Source organism: Pseudopodoces humilis, chromosome 4 (assembly GCF_049639895.1).
Source record: "Pseudopodoces humilis isolate 2021_Gansu_Grassland_sample_001 chromosome 4, ASM4963989v1, whole genome shotgun sequence".
Classification (NCBI taxonomy): Eukaryota; Metazoa; Chordata; class Aves; order Passeriformes; family Paridae; genus Pseudopodoces; species Pseudopodoces humilis.
In genome coordinates this window covers 49,916,005-49,937,203 of record NC_142203.1, presented here as the reverse complement: position 1 = coordinate 49,937,203, position 21,199 = coordinate 49,916,005, and the positions used below count along the sequence as shown (strand labels likewise).

The following is a 21,199-nucleotide window of genomic DNA, read 5'->3' as shown; positions in this document are numbered from 1 at the left end:
AAAGCAGAACCAGCTATACAATAGTCTTTTTCATCAGTCTCTGAAGGGAGAGGAGTTTCCTCTTGTCATTCCATGGAGAGTTCTCCACAAGAAAACAGTTTTCTCATGGCTTTTCATTTCTATGATTGGTAGCCACCTGGGAAAAAACTCTGCCATCATGCCTTCCTCCCATTTTCATTACACTTAGAGGTGTGTGTGTTCATGGGCCATGAACTCAAGGGGTATTATTTTGAGTTATTCAAAGGCAAAGGTTCTTTTCACCTGTCTCTGTGATCATCTCTGGGAACAGAGGTTTTTCTTCTTCTCTCCCTTGGGGCAAAGGGTCTTCATCGGCTCTCACTTCTCTTTCTCTCTGTTCAAGCATCTCCTGGGATCACAGTTACTCCACCATCTGCTTAGCTTCATCGATGGATACCTCTGCTCAGATCTCCAATTTGAATTCTTCATCCCCCCAATACTCATTCATTAATTAAAGGAGTTTTTCAGAACATTATTGTCTCTCTCCATGGCCCTACCAAAAGAGTATTTCAGCTTATTAAAGCATCTCCTCATTCTCCTTCCATCTGAGGCTTGACTCTTTCTCTTACTGACTTGATGTTTCATGTTGTCTTTTACGTGTCAATCACTCCCACTTTCCTCTCTCTGGAGAGGAGATTAAAGTCTCTAGGTCTCATCTGTGTAGTGAAAGGGTTGAATCTGGCCCAAGCCTCGGCCGGGTATTCATGGTGTCGGATTTCAAACTGCTTTGGTGTCTCTTTAGCCCAGAGCGAATGGTCCTTGGCCTGGAGCTCTCTGTGCGGGCCATGGGGGGAAATATCGGTGAGATGTCAGGAGCTGTGGCCTGGCCCAGCCTAGGGCTGGGGGCCCCCTGGGAAGGGCTTCAGCCACCCCACTGGAATGGGACCTGGAGGGTTTCCCGGGAGGGGCTGCAGCAGAGCCTGGCCCAGCCTGGGGCCGGGGGGAAGCCCCGCAGCCTCCATCCCCTGCCCAGGAGCTGCTGCCCAGCCTGTACCGGGCTGCAGAGGCCATGGGAGAGCAGGGCCAGCCACACTAGAGTGCCGATACCTTTGAAGGCCAGAAAGAAAGAGATAAGCAGTTCCCAGGCTTTTTAAAAGGTGGTATTCACAAAGGTGATCTCACGTTTCAGTGGTTAAAAATGCTGTCAATTCTGAGAACTGCCCAGCTACTGGCCTGATCTCAAATAGAGAAGAAGCTCCCAGCAGCCTCTCTCAGATAAATCACTTCAGTTGGTGTTTTCCACTTTGTTTTTCTAAATGCCAAACTACCACAGAAGGTCTCTGGCAGGACTCAGGAGAGCAGTCCTGGGGCTGCCAGTACTACCAGGCAAAGCCCTGCGCAGGCCCCAGGGCAGCTGAACCAAGAATGTGCTGCTGGTGCACAGGTCTTCTCTCACACTGGTCTGTTAGTTGTTTGCTTTGCCCAATGTGTGAAGTTCTTGTGTGCTTTTTGGTAATTCTTAGCAGGCTTTGGGGAAAAGACAGCGCTTAGATAAACAGGCCTTTTACTCTTGTTGTTGGCTGTAAGGCCTCCAGTGTGGTTCACGTAGTTGTCCCTGCACCTAAGGAGTAGTTCTGTTCAGTTGCTGCCTTGTTCTTGCCTGAACACACAGTGTAAATTTTCAGCAAAATAAACCTCTGTACCTTTCACCCCCTCCCTCAGTCCTCCAGCCTGTGCCTGTGTGGTTGGTGCAGCCTGCACTCTTACTGGAGGTGCCCACCCGTGACCCAGACCAACCTCAGAGCTATTACAAGCTTGCTTTCTCTCACATACCCCTACCTTCCTGCCTCTTTCTCTTCTATTTTCAGGGCTCACACCATTTGTGCTTCCACTGCTACAAGACAAAGCTGGCCTTTTGCTGCTTCTACATTCTCCCTTGATGTCCCAAGGCAGCCTGCCCCTTGTTTGCACTCCAGTGAGCCTTTCTCATGTACATGAGGGCTGATATTTTTCTCACTCTGCCTTTATTTAAAAGGGAAAAGAGGCAGAGATGCAGGGTCGCCCACCTATGTGCAAAGAGAGGTATGGACTCAACTGATCCCACCAACATGTTGCAGAGTTTCCTGATCACCTTTTAGGATTTTTCCCTGAGTCTCTGGCCTCCACATGCCTCTGGCATTTTTACAGTTTATTCTGTGCCCTCCTTGCAGTTCAGCATGCTACTCCTGCTGTTTTGGGCTTGGCTGCTTTCTTGTCACGCTGCCAGAGCCTGTGAGAGGACACAGCTAAGGAGAAGGTTGATACAGATCTTGTTGACTGTCAGCTTTACTGGACCATTTGTGCCAGCATATGCCCATTTGCCTGCTATAGCTGCAATCAGAAACCTTGCAGCTGGGGAGGCACAGAAGAAAAGGTGCTTCTCAGTTCTTCCTTTCAACTGTTAGTCCATCTGAGAGATGAGAGAGCTGGTGTCTGTGCTGAGGCAAGTTATCAGTCCAGGAAGGTGCCGGAGAAAGTATACATAGCACTGGGAGCAATGTTCCCACATTCACCCTGCAGAGGTATTTAGCAGATTGCCTCAGAGATAAGATCATCCCAAGCACACACAAGTATGGGTAAAGTAGCCTCTCTTTTCCTGCCATTTTCCTCCTCTCCTGTGCATATATCTGAGTGCAGGAGTAGCAGTGTGCCCATCTGAAGTGTATAAAGCAATTTTGCTCCTGCAATTTTCCTTGTACTCCTTCACAATTTCTGTGAATAGAAGCTGCCAAGAGGCTTTCAGAGGCCTCATGATGTTGCAGTGGGGACAGTCTTAGGCTTTTGGTCTCCTTCTTCCTATTTTGTGGGTACTTACTCTTGATTTGTTGTAATGATGTATGTGTGATTAGCTTGCAATTATGCTTTCAGCATGTAGAGCAGACAAGCCAATGTGTGAACAGGATGTCCACATTCCCTTTCTTTAAACTGTGAAAAGCATATACCAATTGCTGGAGGAAATTCAGTCTTAGTTCAAGACTGCAGAGCTGCTTGTGACCATGACTGGAAGAATCCAAACTTCCGCCAGGAGCAATTACAAATTTTTTTTGGTAGTCTTTTGGTACAATTGCATGTTCCCTCTTTTGGAGAAGCCAATAAAAGTGTATTCTTGGATGTTTTTGGATTTTTTATTTTATTTGTTTATAGTTTTTTTGTGTTACCCTTCAGTCTGTGTTTGTTTAGGATCACTGTTATTGTTTAATTTCTTCTTGCCTTTTTGTCTGAAATGATGAAAGGAATTTTTTTTTTCCTGAAAATGGGAAAACAGGAAGAATTCTGAGTCTGGATGTAATTCTAATGAATTCTAATGAATAATGAAACATTTAACTGAGAAGTGGAGAAGTCATTAATCAGTCAGAAATCAAACACCTACTTTGGGATCTCTCTTAAAGTCTGTATCCAGTCTTTTGGCTATTCCTGTTTATATTTTATTTCTGCTTTAAACATTGGGCAGGGGAAAGGAGAATCACAGGCTGGTATGTGGTTCATATAGCCCTGATGAAGAGTCAGCATCAGGAGTAAATTACTTGCCTGGCAACATTTCTCTCCTTTGTTCTTCCCTCACAATTTTGTCTTGCTGTATTACCATACCATTCCTCTTTCTGCTTATACAGGGCACGCAGAGGTTTCAGTAGGGGTCAATAGCTAATTCTACAACAAAAGTGAGAACAGTGTTTGGCGCTTGTAGCCCTGTTTCTCTGTACTAAACAATATTTTCATATTTCAGTCACCATACTCATTGCTGGAATCTGTGTTAGCACATAATGCTATTGGTCTTTCTGTTTTGTTTCTTAAACTGTATTATTTTCTCTCATTCAGAATTGAGTTTCTGCGACACCTCAGAAGCTTCTTCCAGATCATGTTTAAAATTGAAACCAAGACCACTGAGGAAGAACACACAGGCGGGGAGAAAGTCTTAATGACATGTGTTGGCATTGGATTTTGCAACCTCAGTAAAACTATAAGATAAAAAGCATCTACAGACTTTGTGAAAGACAGAAAATGCTGCAAAGATCTGATAAAACCTACCTGTCTGTGTACTTTGGCACAGGGAGACCTGTGATGATTCCAGGTGGGGGTATCCAAGCTCACTGCATGTAAACAATAAAGCTGACATTAGACTATTTAGATCTGTGCTATTTATAAATGCAATGCCAGTATTCTGTGCTTAGAGTGGCTCTCTGGAGTCTCAGCTGACTTGGGACTCTTTGCACTGTATTCCACTGAATAGGACACAAGTGCCTCATGTCACTGTGGTCTCAAGCCTTAATGAGGTGAGTGCTCTGGTTTTATGTATTTACTGATTTCACTCATTTTTTTCTGAAAGGTTTAGATAGAGAGGGAAAACAAAATTGACCAAAACAAGCTTTGCATCGCAAAACAAATTACCACAATGGAAATATTTGTTTCTTTAGATAATTGCAGAAATGATACTGGCATGAAAATTAAAGTAAATTCTTTGTTTATACATTGCATGTGTGTAGAATTTGTCAGATGCTCCTCTCCTGTTTACATTTACTAAATTCACAGAATCACAAAATAGTCTGAGTTGGAAATACCCAGAAGGATCACTGAGTTCAGCTCTTAAGTCAATGGCCTATACAGAGATGAAACCCATGACCTTGGCATTATTAGCACCATGCTTTGACCAGCTGAGCTCATCTCTGGGTTGCAGTGTCACGGCAAGAATAAAGTATCTGTCTTTTATTTTTCCTAATATTAGAATATTGCAGAAGAGATGACAGCCTACACTGAATAGTTTTAGCCTCTTTTTCAAAGATGGACATGGGAGGATAGACTTCCATGGCAGCTTTTGACTTATACAAATATTCATTTTAGGTTTGTTTGGCAAGCTATACACATGGTTCACAATTAGTTGTGAGTGGTAGCAAAAATAGCTGTAGGCTTTGAGAAAGAAAAATGTATTCAGTTCCACCATCATACTTTGTGCATCTGCTCCCTTTTTAAAGTGCCAGTAAAGCTTTATGGACTGTGTGCTTGGATTGACAGATGCAAAAAAGTTTCTACCAGGTTGTAAATACTTACCCATGAAAGGCTCCTGGTAGATTCCAGGCAAACCTGTTGAAGTTAATGCTGAACTCCTGACACAAGGGAAGAAATTTATATTTGACTTCAGACTATACTTCATGTGTCTGGAGAAAAATAAAACTATGTCAAAAGCTGGTATATAGAGAGAGCAGATACTACTGACTGTGTTAAAATGGTTTTACAAACTGTATCTGATGCCACTGTAAAGTGGGTATTACATCTGTAGTATGAAGAATATATATTGGACCCAAAAAGGACTTCGACAAAAGTTCGGTATTAGTGTTTTGTTAACTTTTGCAGCCATATGAGTAATTTTTTTACTGTACTTCATTCTTGTTGCAATGTGTCACACGTGATCTGAAAAAAATAAAGTAATTTTTTTCCTAAATAAGGTTTTATTTCCCTTTAAACCAAAACCAGCAACAACTGGGAAAAAAAAAAAAGCCTGGAAGTCATAACATAAATGGCTATCTTGAAGTAATACATCAAAAAAACAGTTTTGGGAGTCGCCAGAGAGGGAGGAAGGGAAAGGGTGAAGCCATTCTTATCATTTACTAGCCTTCAAAAATTTGACTTGCAGCTAAGGAAATCCTAAATAAAACAATAGGATGTGAAATAAAATAATGACTATATTTTTTACATTTCAAGTTAGAAAAAGATATGTAGGCCTGAAAGAATTTACCTTGCTCCCCTCTGTCACTATGTAATGAAAAAACTAGAAGCCTTATGAATTAAAATTACCCAAAATACAAGGCACAACTGATCCAAAAGGTGAAATGTATCAACTAAAATTAAAAGCCACTGGAATAAAAATATAAAGCTTACATTAATTAAAGATTAATTAAAGCCACAGCTCCGATTTCCAAAATTTGCTTAAATAAAAATTTTTAAGTATTGTCAAAACTTCAAAAATTAAAAGCTTTATTATTTTTAAGCTTAACTATAAAGCTGTGAGTTTTTCCAAATGTTCCAGTTGCACCAGGCATAGAGACATAAGTTGCCCAAGCAGCAGATTCTTCAGCAATAATTATGTCACACAATTACCTGTACTTAACCTCAGTGTTAAAATTGGACTGGTAGGCCTTAGCCCTGCTGCAAACTGCACAGCACTACAGCACAACACTTGCTGCAATTCTGAATTTGCTTGTTGCTTTACAGAGAAAATGAAAGGTATATGAAACTAATACATTTTTCCAGAAGAGTCACTCTTTGGAGAAATATTAACAATTCCAGAGGAGGTTTTAGGTAAGAACTTTCTTGAAATTATTTGGCCTTCATATTCTGGGAAAAGTACTTATTAGAAGGAAATCCTGCAGATAAAAGCTATGTGTTTAATGGCAAAACAGCAATTGACATCTGTTTTGGTGGTCTGATCACACAAGCAGTAATTAGTTAATTTTAGAGCTGGACAGAGGAAATTAATTTTTGGTGAAAAAAATTCATAGTGTTGTTAGCCACAGACTTTTTGGTAAATATTACAGTTACTAGGAGGCACATCTCTCATCTCAGTCCATCCACAGCAGAGTAATACTCGGGTAACTTAAATTTGAAGTGATTAGCTGTACATGAATAATCCTGTACTCTTTGAACAATCCATCAGTAATTTAATCCCTTTGGGTGAACAGCTCTGATCACAGAATCAGAATGGTTTTGGTTGGAAGAGACCTTACAGATCATCTGGCTCCACCATCCCCCAACCAGGTTGCTCAAAGACCCATTCAGTCTGGCCTTGAGCACTTCCAGGGATTGGGCATCCACAACTATGTTGGGCAACCTGCTAGAGCAGCTCACCACCCTCACCGTAAGGAATTCCTTCCTAATAGCTGATCTAAACATACCCTCTTTCAGCTTAAAGCCCTCACAACTTTTTCTGTCACTACAGGCATTTTAAAAGAGTTCCTTTTCATCCTTCCTTTAGGTTCCATGAAGTACTGACTTAAAGGTGCTGTAAGGTCTCCACAGGGTCTTCTCCAGGCTGTACAAACCCAACTCTCTCAGCCTGTCCTCATGAGGAGGAGAGGTGCTCCAACCCTCAGATCTTTACCATGGGCCTCCTCTGGACCTGCTCCAAGAGGTCCAGGTCTTATGCTGGGTTTCCTAGAGCTGGTTGCAGCACTGTAGGTGCAGTACTGTTAGAGTGGCAGTCATGGTGACATGAAAAGTATTTGTAAAATATACCTTTACCTTGCATCTCCTGCCAATTTTGTAATACCTGTTGTCAAACTTTCTTCTGTGATGCTATGATTGTAGTTTGGCTGCATGTTCTGTGGTTAAGTCAGAAAATTCATGCTAACTTGCTGTAGGACAGCTTCTGGAGTAGAAGAGATTATATTGCAAGCAAAAGTGTTTCATTCCAAGCCAGTGCACTTTACCAAACACGTATGGCGAAGTGTCTGGGGAAGCACATAGTAGGTAAGCTAGCTAGGCCAAAACAGTAAGTACATGGCTGTCTTGGGTAATGTTTTCAAAATGGTGTTTTGTTACTGCCAGAGCATAGATACTTTCTCTCTTCTTCTTCCTCATGGGTGGTATGGATTTTGTTTCAACCCACAGAGGCATAATTCTCTGCTTGTAAATTCTGACATTCACTTCCCTGTTTCTCAATCACACTCTCGAGACAGAAACCAGAGGCAAAAAAAAGACAAGAAAATAACCTTTTTTCAAGGTGCATGATTTTGTCTATGAGTTAATTATTTCCTCCCCTCCTTTTTTTTAAAAATATTGTGTGGCTACCTCCACACTTTTATTTTGTATGTCTGATGTATGTCAACTTCTATTTAATCTGGCTCCTAAGGGATCCCAAGTGAGACACAGAACTGTATAATAATAAAAATAAAAATATGGAAGGAGCATCTTTTGCAGTTACTATTTAGGTCTTGGTAAGCTCTATCTTAAAAGAGCATTCATGATGGGTTATCTAGTGTCTTCCTTGTTCCTGATCTCTGAGCAACACTGACAAGCTCTGAAAAACTCCTTTAACCTGTTGTCAATGAGTGGGGTAAAAAGACAGAAAGTCCTGCAGAGAAGAGTGTGTGGGCTGAACTGTGTGGTGTTGGCACTGGATGAGTAACAGAAGTAAGTCATGCACTGTGTCGCAGCATCACAATGTCCAAATAGCATTTGGACTAGATATAAATTGAGTTGTGACATTGTTACAAGAAAGAACTATTAGGGTGATTTGTAGTAAATCTGTAGCAATAGTTGTCAGGTATTAGTGCTAATCTCTTTCCTGGAACAGTAAGATTATGTATATGCACTAAGAAGAGCGCCCTGAGCTGTATTCACTGTGTATTAGAGAGTATAGAAATACTCTGCATGTGTATGTAGCAAATAAGGAGACCCACAGAGGAAACCTGGTTTAAAGTAGATCAAGGGTGTAGCCATATGAAAACAAAGGCCAAAATAAACTTTTTACATGAGGGTTAACAGTGGCTGGGTGCCCATGGAAATGAAGTAACAACTGCTCTGTGCAACTGAGCACACAGAGGTAGGCTGTGTCTCTGCACATTTGTCCTCATGCTATATGTCTGCCACACAGTCACTCCCTCTTCTCAGTACCAGTTTGGCAATACTTCCCTGGCAGCCTCCACTATGCTGCTCACACAGCAAACATGAGTACTCCTTCAACAGTGAGCCCATGGTGAAAATCTGCAGGACCTTGTGGAGACTGATCCATGGGGCTATCTGGGCTTAACTGTGGATGAGCTAGTAGGATTAAGAGCTTGATTCCAGTGATCATCACTACATGTCAATGACACATCGCGTTTTACAAAATGCAACAGGCTCAGGAGGACACCCATGAGGGTGGATGCCTCAGAAGTTACACATTTAAGAACAAATGCCTTACCCCTTCGCACTACATTTTTAACCTGCTGCCACCTTGCTCCTTGAAAGTTACTTAAATATTTTATCAATCCTAAACTGTCTCCAAGGATAAGGAAAAAATTGCTCTAGCAACTTTTTTTCGTAAATGTAGATATATTTTCTTAACTTTTGATGAATGTGGATATATTTTGTAAGTTAAGACTTCTGAATGGTCATCCCTCAGCACAATCAGGACAAACAATTTTCTTTGTGTGTCTGGAAATGCAGTTTTGATTCTCTGTATAATGCACTAAACATCTGCAAGATACGTCTAGATCAAAATATGCATGAGTTTATTTGTTTTTTTTGTGTACACACATTCAGAAAGTGCCTGAAGAAGTAAGGCTTTCTGAGAGATTCATAAAAGTATTTGTATTTAGGAGACACATCTAAACATTCAGAATGTGACTGGGAAAGAATTTCTACTGCAGAATGTTTCTGAGCATTGACTGTAAAAATCTACTTAATAATTCATGCCACAAGTTTATTATCCACTATTTTCACTTGATTTTTGGGACATAAGTAATCTACATAATAGATTTTCAAAGGACACATCCACAGTGAATCAGGGCTAAATAAGACAGACTAGGAAATGCTATTTCTGTTTCTTTTGGAAATGTGTTTGTCAGGTTGTTAGTGAACATACTATTTCTTCATCCTTCACTGTTAATGCCAGCAACAAGTTTTGCCTTGAAACAGTGTCAAGATCTTTCTCTAGACTTTTCTAAGCAATGATATAAGAATTCAAAGTGAAGAGCTGTTTTGAAAGATCTGGCTTTTTCCATGCTATGTAGAGCATCTTAAAAAAAAAGGTTATTAGACAAGGCACAGACTTAACTGTTTCTTACACAACAAGAAGGTGAGGGGGGCTAGTCTAAAGCTGTACCACCAGAGGCTGGATGTGGCTGCCTAAAAAGGTTTTCTTAATTTTTGGTTAAAGTTGAAATAAAGAATGAACATCTGTTTCAGTTTGCCAAGTTAAATAAGCATAGTTAGCAGATTTTTTTAAAAACTTGAAATTTACAGTTAGAAGCAAAAAGAGGATAACTAACAGCCAAGGAGAAAGATATTGCAGAATCCTATTACCCTTCTTTTCCCTTCTCAGTCTCACAAGTTTGCACAGAAAAGAGCAATTTTTGTCATAAATTGTTGAATAGCTATTGAGACATTGTAATGAAAGTACAAGAAATTACCAAATTGTCACTTGCCTGACCGACACACGGAGTGAAAACTTCATCATATTTATGTTCATGGCATTTTCTTCATTGAATCACTTTCAAAGAAAAGCTGCTGTGAAGGAACTTGTCTGAAACTTCTCTTTTCACTTTCCAGATTACAGTGAAGTCTCTCACTGATTGCTTCTGCCTTATGCCTTCCCCAGACAATAACAATGCTACTAAGTAATATACTATTTGAATTGTTATTTCCAAGTCATAGGCATATAAATATAAAAAGGTACGTTGTTTGCATTACATGTAATGTAATTCTTGGCTTCATGCATTTTTATCCTCTGTTCCAAAGTCTGTGTTTTGGAGAACTGCTGTTGTGCCAATGGCAGGAAAGAATGAAGTGACTCATTTGTATCCCACAGGGAGCTAGACTAGTAAATATCAAGATTCTCAGAACATCAGGTCTGTGCAAACATTTGCCTCACTTTATGATGGCTATAAGCTCCTTTGGGCTCTACAAGCCTAAATCTCCCTGGCTTATTTTTGCTCTTTTTAAAATGTTGGTTTTGCTTTGAAAATGGTGGGGTTTTGTTTGTTTGTTAGTTTGTTTTGATGAAATTTAGGTTCTTTCTTTTGATTTTTTTGCAGAATTTGTTTGGTTTATTTCATCTACATCTAGAGACTAAATTCTGCCAGTTTTATTTGAGAAAGCTTTCCATTGCAGTAGATCCCTTTCTCCATTGATCTCTTCTCACTCCTCATGTTAGATCTACGGTCTTTGCTCTGTTGTACAAGGTGGAAGAACAGTCCCTACCATACTGTAGTGGGGCTTGGAGTTGCTGCATCATTTCAGTTCTCAGATCTTCCGTGTATGTACACAGAATCCTTTGCAGGCTGTCCCCCTGGTCACTCACCCAGACAGCTTCCTCTCTTTTTTCCACTGGTTACTGATCTGCCTCTACAGGGGCAGAGCTGCCCTACTACAGGGGTTTCCATCCAGGGTTTCTGAAATGGAAGAGTGAAGAGACAGACTGGATTTCTTCTAACTAAATCTGCTCTAGAAGTTCCTGCTGTGGAAACAAAGCATTGTCCTCATCTTTTCCATTTCAGAGGTCTCCTTGAAGGCTTGCCGTCTTGAAAAATAATGGTCTTCTGGCTGAATAATTTTGATTTTAAAATGGAACAAGAAAGGAAACTAAGTCTAACACTCAAAATAAAACTTTCTTGCTGAGTGGCACTAACATGTATGGGCTGCTTTAAAACTAGTGGAATATTATGCTACTAAATGGACACATTCTTATAAAGTCCTAAGTCTCTGAATTGCACAAGATAAAATTTTGATATAAAGCTCCAGTCTTATGAAATTGAAAGGCTTTATTCTTTTAGGACCTTCTGTTAAGGAAGCCAACCTAATGTTGTGTTTGCTTATCAATACTGTGGTGGTTTCTGTCATTAACTTCCCATTTACCAAACCAAAAACCCTTATGATATTTCATCATGTGAGGTGTCTACCATTGCTACTGCAAAGACTATCTCTAGCAAAAGACAAGGTTAGCTTAAAAGACAGAGCTTTGAGGACTAGATACCACTTTTTAGCTTCTTGCTTTTCAATGAAGCAGTGTGGGGAATAAAAGTCACAAAGATATAGAAGCACACAATTGAAAAAATTAATGTAACTGTGCCACTGTTTCAATTATCTGTTTATATTTAAAATGTTTAAAGCTTTTTTTAAATATTGTTCTTTAGCCCACTAGCATTTCCTAGGGAATAAAAAAGAAAAAAAAGCAATATGCTTGCCAGCATATTTTTGCAGCAATAGCTCATATAACAAATCAAGAAACACAGATGCTATGCATAGTAATTCAGTAGTTGCATCTCATGACAATCCACTTTTTCTGGTGTAACTGCAGCTGCTAGCCAAATATTAAACTCAAACAGCTCCATGTGAGGCTTGTTAGTTTCACTTTTGAGGGTAAGCAGAACAGTTGCAGTTCCAAGTAAAAGCTGTCCCCATTGCAATGTTTTCAATTTGCTTCCTCTGACACTTACTAGAATGGTAACCACTCCACAGATCAGTAGAATATTTATTTCTGTTGCCTGCTGCAGCATCTCTTAAGCACAAACTGTCTCCTGTTGTCACAATTTCTGGTAATCGAAAATATCTGTCTGGGTTTTTCGGTAGCTCTAGGCCTTCTGTCTATGGCTGACTCAATTCTGTAGCAGCAGGGGAAGGAGAATAGAAGATATTCAAAACCAGGAGGGTTGGACACCTGTGACTAATCTCAGAGGACTGGGTTTCCTCCATAGGTCTAGCTGTGTTGAAGGCAGTGCCAGGCCTGCAGGGCACTCTTGCAGCTTCTCTGGTCCTGGGAATGCCAGATTCAACATTGCTCAGCATTGAGTGAAAACCACATGAAATTTTGCTCAGCATTGAGTGAAAACTAGCTTTCTTTCATTTTCCTTAATTTCAGTGGGTGAGAATTTGTTCTGCTCTTTGAAGCAATTAGATGAACACATCTAATTGCTTTGGTCCTTCACATGAAAGGTATCTTGGGAATGACACACTCTGAAGCTACTCCCTGGAAAGATCAAGTTAACTCCTGTTTCTGCCTGAGGTACAACTACCTTGACGAAATATTTTATAACCTAAGCTTTAGGAAGCTTAATGGCAAGTAATATGTATTCTTTGCCCTAGGGAGAGCTTTTGTGCTTTATTTTGTATGTGTGCCTCAGTGTCAGGGAATACTTACTGGAATTGCTTATCTAAAAATTTTCCTCCTCCAAGAAACGGGGTTAGTGGAAGCTATTTCTAGATACTGAAATGCTCTCCTGGAGAGCTCCAAAATGTAGTTTATTTCCATCACACTATAAAGAGTGGAACAAGAAATCAATGTTTTCAAATTTAATAGTTGCTGGGTGCTTTTTTTAATATAGAAAATTAAAAGCACTGAATTTGATTTATTGTTTTAAGTATAAAGAAAGATCTTTAACTGATCTGACTGGAATTCAAAAATAAGGGAGTTAAAGGAAAGAGAGATTTGGCATGGGTTTGATGTTGTTTATACCAATGTAACTACAAAGCAATAGTATAGTGAAAATCAGTAGTTACATTATGTAGAGTCTGACCCCACAATTAATTAATGAAAGCTGTGTTACCGAAGTGGTGGTGTGTGGGACAGGCCTCTCTTAGAATTGCCTCTTAGCTGGTTTGCAGAGGTCGATTGCAGGGTATCTTTTTGAATCCAGACTAGGAATTTACTTCTTTGTGAAAACCCTATACTCCTGCTAGTTTTAACTGAAATTGGCCAAAAGATTCAAAAGCAAAACAGCTATGCTAAAGATAGCTAATAATTTATTTTTAGCATAAAATACTTTAATGTTACAGTTTTGCCAGTGTGCACATTGAGCAACAATTACTTAGCACATTTGAAGAATCAGAAGACTGCATATTTTTATAATTGTATTTCAGACTGATTAGAATAGGTATATGATTTTAAACTCTGCTCATCCTTTTCCAGGATTGTGAATCAAAGCACAACTTGCTGCTACTGCATACTATTCATCAGAAGTAAAACTGAAACAAAAGTGTAATTCATTGTGCTTCATTGTGAAATATTAAGTTGAAAATGCCATGTGAAAAAATTAACTACAAACAAATTTTTCATTTTGATTTTACTGTAAGCAGTTTAGAGACTTCTAGAATCAGTTCATAAAAGTTTCTTGTTTGTATATTTGTGTGTGTATATTAAAGTTTCTTGCTCTTATAGAATCATCAAATGGTTTGTGTTTGAAGATACATTAAAATTCATCTAGCTCTAATGCCCCTGTCATAGGTAGGGACATCTTTCACTATACCAGGCTGCTCAGAGTCCCATCCAACTTTGAACCCTTTCAGGGGTGGACCATCTGCAGCTTCTTTTGGGAAACCTGTTCCAGCACCTCAGTATTCTCATGGTAAAGAATTTCTTCTTAATATCTAATTTAAACTTACTTTCTTCAGTTTACAGCCATTTCATCCTGTCACTACATGCCCATGTAAAAAGTCTCTCTCCAGTCTTCCCATAAGAGTCCTTTACAAGAAGATTGCTAAAACTGGAAGGCTGCTATAAAGTCCCCCTGAAGACTTCTCCCTGAAGCCTTCTCTTCTTCATGCTAAACTTAAGAACCCTCATTAAGGCCTCTGGTGATTGATGTGAGTAAAGTAGACAGGAAAATCTGCAAGATAAGATACACTTGGTTCAGTCTCATTACATTGATTTCTGTATTGCATCCAAGTGCTTAGTAATTGTATCCTAAATGTGTTTCATAATGGGAAAAAAAAATAATTAAAAATACAATAAAGATTGAGCTCTCAAATGAGGAAATTCAAAAACTTCAACAGTTGGCCTTAACAGGATTTTTGTTACCCCATTGTGTTGTCTTTCATCCTTTTAGTATTTAGCTGTATCACACTCACATCCTGCTACACTAAAGCAGATTAAATTACACAACAGATAAAATAACAAACAAAAAACAAACCCAAACTCAACAGGATGAAACACTACTGATGGAAATGAATTTACATAAACATTAACTTTTGAGGCTTCCTGGCTTTCACAGATAGATAACTGCTGCCAAAGCTCAGGAAGGTTAACCTTCCATAATAGTGCATGGTAAAAGAATATTTAGAGAGATGCAGTCTATTGCATTTAAAATGAGATATTATTAATCAGTACAGAATTAACTTCCAGAAATATTAATTTTAGAAATCTATAACGGGTGTCGTCATCTAAATATCCATTCATGTCTTGAGACATAAGAAAAAATTCTAATATATGTACATATGTGAAAACACTATTCAAAGAACAATCAACAATTACACAAATTGATGCCGGGTCATTATGCATTCATGACTACTGTACACAATGAAGTCCTGGAGAAGGTATTCACATGAGCTGGGCTGGAAACACATAAAGCTTTAGAGCACTTCTGGTCAGTTTCTGAGTCACTTTAAATATCTGGAAACTCCAAGAATTAATAGAGAAATACTAGTTTGTGTATGTGAGGGAAGCAGGCTGTTTCCCATATTTGACTAAGGTAAGAAAGACTGAGGTGATTTTGCTTTGATTTTTCAAAGGAAAAAATGGACCCTGGTCTGTCCAAAATCTGTTTTGAGAGGTTTCCAATCTTTCAATCATAGGAAAGTCATAGGACTTTCCTATGCCCATGGGATTTTCAAAGATGATTTCTTTGTCATAAGTTATTTTCCTAGTTACAGATAGATCTGGGAAGACACTTTAATTGATCTTTATTATGAATGTGAATACAATTTGTATAACAATAGAACCAAAAACCTTTTGAATTCAGTGGAGGGTTGATCCTGGCTGGATACCAGGTATCCACCAAAACTGCTGTAATGCTCTCCTTCACAACTGGACATGGGTGAGAAAAGAAAGTGAAAGGCTCACAATTTGAGATAAAGTCAGCGAGAGGTCACAAACCAATTATCATCTCAGGAAAAACAGACTGAATTTGGTCATTAGTTGAATTTATTACCAAGAAAATCTTCAGGATAATGAGAAGTAAAACAAATTTTAAAAACACTTTCCTCCATTTCTCCTCCTTCCTAGCTCTACTTCCTCCTGCAGTGGTGAAGGTAGAATGGGAATGGGGGTTATGGTCAGTTCATCACGCTTTTTCTCCCCATGCTCAGAGAGAGAAGTCTTTCCTTTTCTTGGGTGGAGTGCCTCCCACAGGAGACAGTTCCCTACTAATTTCTCCAGTGTGAGCTCATCTCACAGAAAATAATAGTTCTCCATTAAACTGCTGCAATGTGTGTCACTCTTCCATGGGTGCCATCCACCAGGCACAGCCTGCTCCAGCATGAGATCTCACATGAGGGTCACAAGTCCTACCAGGAAACCTGCCCCAGTGTGCGCTTTCTCTGGGTCTGCAGGTCCCTTCCAGGACCTGCTCCAGCACAGGCCTCCCACTGGGTCACAGCCTCTTTTGGGCATCCATCTGCTCTGGTGTGGGTCTCCTTCAGGGGGATCTCTGCATCCATGTGGTCCTCCGTAGGCTGCATGAGCACAGCTGCCTCAGCATGGCCTGCACCATGGGCTTCAGGAGAATCCCAGCTGCAGTGTCTCGAGCACCACATCCCTCCCCTTCTTCAATGACCTTGCTGTTTGCTGAGCTGTTCCTCTTACATATTCTCACTCTGCTCTTCTCTGGCTGCAATTACATCTGCCCAATAACTTCTTTTCTGTCTTAAATATGTTATCAAAAGGCGTTACAGCCATTTCTGATTGGCACAGCCCTGACCAGCAGCATGTCTGTCTTGAAGACGTCTGACACTGCCTCTACCAGACATGCAGGAAGCTTCCAGCACATTCTGACAGAAGACAGTAGCTCCCCCACTATCAAAACCTGGCCATGCAAACCCAAGACAAATTTGCAAGTTATTGTATTTAGATAACAGTTAAGCACAGAAGATATCCTGCTTTGAAGATGAAAGGGAAAACAAAGCAAAACAGAATGCAAGTAAAAGTTGATTAGGAAACAAACTGTTACTTGATGGAGACCTGGTGTAGTGAGGTACTCCTGAAGCACCTGTACTGCAATCACTAGGACTTTTGACAGCAGAGCCACTAGCAAATCCTGCAAAGCTGAGTCGTCTGTGTCTATGCTTGAAGGTTGCCATTCAGCCTCAGGTTGCAATTTTATTAATTTTATTCTATTTCATTCTGTTAGCAGATTTTGAGTAGAAATTCAGACTTACTGACTCTTTTCCTCACTGTGGGGTACTAGTATACCTAAATGTTTAATAAGCAAAAAAGTCACAGAGTGACAGTAAATCTGTGGTTCCGTGTAATACCATTTTTACCAAGCCATTTCCCATCAGTGGACTGCATTTCAAAAATTTATTATGGAGTTCTACAGTTAAACCAATTGCTTGTGCTTACTTGCCTGCCTGCTTTTTTCAGCTACAAAACCGTTGGCTGCATGCTAGATTTTATCCTCTAATAAGAGAAAGGCACATGTTCCTTAAAAGGAAATCCCATGCTGCTGCTCCATTTGACTCAACTAACTTGGCAAGAAATGAATTTGCTCCATTTCCATATCAGATCCACATCAACCTACGCTGAGCCACATGGATAACAGTGTTCAAAGGATTGCATCATTTAATAGAGCCACTAGCAGTATGGAGATCAGTACAGGCCTTACTATTCACATGAAGAAATTAGTTTTATTAAACAGTAAATAAGCAAATAATTTAATCTTTATTTGCAGAAAACCTATCAGAAACTATTGAAATCCACAAAACTGGAACAATTAAATTTGAAAGGTGCAGATGAAAATCTCATGCACTACATGTGGTTGACTTGTGCATATGCTACCAATATTGGTAAGAAACACAGAAATATTGTATTCTGCGTAATGCAATAATTTTTAATCAAGATTTAATGCCACTGGACATCTGGCACACCCATCCCTCATACAAGCAAACAATCTGTCAGGCAAAACACTATTCCTAGTCACTGTAGGCTACAAAGCAGGTTTGTCTGTCTTCTCCTTGTATCATTTGGAGGGGATCCCAGAGAGCTGTTGGAAAATGAATTATCCAGCTCCTGGAAACTTCTGGGAAAGGAAACAGGGCAGTTTTGGACACACAGGGAGCATTACTCGATTCCATCCCTCTGGTTTATAGAAGTCACTGTTCTGCACTAGTCACTGCAGTCTCCGAGTGCTTTTTACTTGCTCAGCAATTAAACTAATGCCTGTTCTTGTAGGGCTTTTTCCATGTTTATTTGGGTTTTGAATTTTTTTTTTCCTATGGGATTGTTGTGTGATGCACAAGATCAAGATCAAGAACACAGTGGGCTGTTGGAGAAGGAACCGACAAAGAAGTGCTTCTTCCATCAGAAGCAGCAATGAGGGTACAGTTTAGTGTCTGGAGAAGTACCTTTTGTACATTTTGCATTCTTATGTACATGCTCCAAAAGCTGTCTTTGCAGAAATGCATTACAAATGGTACTTTTAGGTACTTTTTACTGTCTGTCAGAGGAACAGGTATAAAATGCATGTCTGGAAGGGGACAATCTTGTGTTTGCTGTTGGGGCCCTCAAAGCCAAGAGATGGTTTCTTTTCCTAAGTTATATTTTCCCAAAGGGGATGAATTAGAAGCGTCCTTTTGCAAGCAAGAGTCATACACAAACCTGTATTTACAGGTGCTTTTTCTTCCATTCTCCTCCAGGAAGGAGGTAATCAGTCATATAACTTCAGGAAATAGGTTTCAGAGAATGACTATAAAAAATGAAAACATTTCCTTTAAGACCGTTCTTTGTGCCATATATTTAAAGAAAAAGCATGGGCTTTTAAACCAAAATATGTTTTTCTCCAAGGCAGGGCCTACTACACACAGAAAAGGAGAAAAAACATTATGACATGTGTACTTACCAATAGTATGAATTTTACGTCCTAAAACATCTACCAAGGTAGAAAGAAAAGTGAAACACATGCAGTCTGACTTCACAGATTTGACTAAAGTAAGTAACTTCCTTAGAGTTGTAATTTGCAAAGGTTTTGCAAATAACTCCCTATTTCTGAACAGAGAATATGTTTTGATTTTAATTTCAACTGAAAATGATAAATCAAAGGACAACTATGAGAATTTTTGAAGGAACTACTACAGAACTGTTCTGTAATTTTCAGCTTTTTTAACATGAAAATGAAACAAAGTCTATTTCCTGGCCAGCACTCTAATCTCAGAATTTGGAACACAGTATTCAAGTGAGTTAAACTAAGCCTTGTACACAGATGACAAGTTTGTAATTTGCTTTGAAAAGCAAAATTAATTTGAAGCTGCTACGCCACCTCTAGAAATAATGTTTTGTATATAATTAGTGGTATTTTTGTCCATTGTTTGGGAATATGTTTATTAAGTTTATTGTTTAGCAATAGAATCCATGTTTTTGGATTCTGTGGTTATGCCTGTGTCAGTACACCCTACACATGACGGTATTCACACAGCGTGAATATGCAAAATAAAATGTGTGAACAGCACAGAGATAAACGGTACTTCAACTCCCTGCCACAGGTTTAAATTTGTGTCCAATCATATTAACATGCAAATGTATGGACACTGTAAGATCGTTTAGCAAGAAAAAGGGAAGGGGGGTGCTTAAATGGTAGTTAGATGCAAATCTGAGATGTTCACAGTTTTTGAGTGCAGATGCCTTTTAAAGGATTTGTTGAAAAGTGATGTAGTAGCGAGAACTCTGATGAAAGTAATGAACAATGCTGAACAGACTAATGAAAAAGGATATTTCATAGGACAATGCTGTTTCTTGCTACATTACATTAAAACATGTGTAATTATAATAGAAGATAAACAAGAATGCAAGGTGTCATTAGATAAGCGGTAATGTTTAGAGTCCTAACACAGACTGCACTTTTAAAATTGAAGCAAATGATGGTATGCTTTATCATTCCAGAGGCTGACAAATTCTGCAGGTCCAGCTACAGTCTGACCCTGACAAAACACTTAACAACATAAGGGTTTGTCATGTATTTCAGTCCAATTCTTTGCATTTGCAGGGTTCTGTCAAGAGAAATCTTGACGAGTCTTATGTTATGCAGTGAGCACAACCAATGCAGTACACTACTCTCCTTATCTTTTGAGTGGTCTGGGTATCAGTGGCATATTAGGTAATTATGTTTGGGAGGCATCAGAATATTTTTATTTTGGAGTTTCTTTCCTTTCTCTGCTTGGAAGAAGTTTCCAGTGTCACTGCTGGAAACTTGCTTGAGTTTCCTACACTGCAAACTGAGAAGAGACATCATGAAAAGCAAATTATTAGAAGATGTAATACTGCAGAAACTTTCTTTGAGATGAAGGACTAGACATTAAAGAAGAAAATATGCTGTAATTGACTTCATTTCAAAATCACTAGGTATTTACACTGCACATTCAACAAAAACAAAGCAATGCACCCACTGATATAATTTCAGATCTGAAATAGCCTAGATTTTGTGAGACGATCTTACAGGACATGAGACTGTGAGATGATATTATAGCAGATGGGCATACTCTTTTCTTCTGTACAGAGCAAAAAAACATGCATCACATCATAGAAATGACAGTGACATGACAAAGTAAGATTGTTCTTAAAGAATTACATTTTGACACTACCAAATTGCTAGCTGACATGTAACAGCCTGCTTTGAAAGCATGAGTGTCATGAGCATGAGCCTGTTAGCAGTCTGAGAGTCATTATCCATCAAACTTTTATACAGCTTTTCCCTGTCCCCACTTATGTTTTTCCTTTATCTAACAGACAGCCCAGTTCCTGAGCTTTCAGGTGAAGCATGTTTACGTTGCACGGACAAGAAGACAAGGAACAAACTCATCACACAGGAAGTGACAGAAAAGTGTGCGTTTCAGAAGTCAGAACTGTGCAATAAATCTCAGGAGGTGGGACAGAACTAGCACGCACACACACACAGAGAAACACAGACACACACAGACCACACACACACACACACTTTGCTTAAAAAACATTTTTTCTTTGGCCCAGCTAACACACTCACTACTGTGCAGCCAGACCGCAGCAAAGACGCACTGCTTGTTTACCATGGCTGAACAAGGCCAGATCTGTCCCTCACACCCGATGTCCTTCGCCTCACCGCGGTCCAGCTTTCACCTCAGGGGCTCCTACAGACGGAGGCTGGTGAGAGACAAGCAGCCCTTGCTGCCCACACCGACTGCCGAGCAAGCAGCGGGGCAAAGAGCAGCACTCGCCTCCTCGGCAGCGGTTCCGCTTCTCGCTCTGACAAAACCCTGGTGCCCTCTGTAGTGCCGACGGAGCCTGACAGAACTCCAGATGAGTTTCGATCACGCTCTCAGGCACGTACGTGACTCTCGTGGGTGCTACAGTGTAGGGCCAAAAGCTGGGCTCGACGACCCATGTGTAATGCCCCCTTACCCTTTCCAACTCGTGCTGTGATTCTGTGACGAGAAGGCTGCCCTGCGGCCGCACGGTGTCCCTGCGGGCGGAGGGCCAGCCCCCCCCGCCCGGCACGGCCGGCCCCGCTCGGAGCGGCCGCGCCCGGCCGGGGGAGCGCGGCGGGACCCGCCCCGC

General features: G+C 40.1%; 1 protein-coding gene and 1 long non-coding RNA gene across 2 annotated transcripts in view; one reads left to right on the top strand and one right to left on the bottom strand.

Moving 5' to 3' along the window:
* The window catches only part of RCL1 (RNA terminal phosphate cyclase like 1), a 34,771-nt gene extending 30,309 nt beyond the window's left edge, over positions 1-4,462 (top strand). Inside the window, exon 9 of the mRNA XM_005522690.3 lies at positions 3,814-4,462. Within this exon, the coding sequence (XP_005522747.2) occupies positions 3,814-3,964 (151 nt within the window). The 3' untranslated portion in view covers positions 3,965-4,462. The remainder of the gene's footprint in view (positions 1-3,813) is intronic.
* Positions 4,023-21,167, bottom strand: LOC148184503 (uncharacterized). The gene is made up of 2 exons (XR_015772391.1): positions 21,044-21,167; positions 4,023-5,147 (listed from the first exon to the last, which is right to left on the bottom strand). It is a non-coding gene; the product is annotated as an uncharacterized LOC148184503 (long non-coding RNA).
* Between the last annotated feature and the right edge of the window lie 32 nt (positions 21,168-21,199).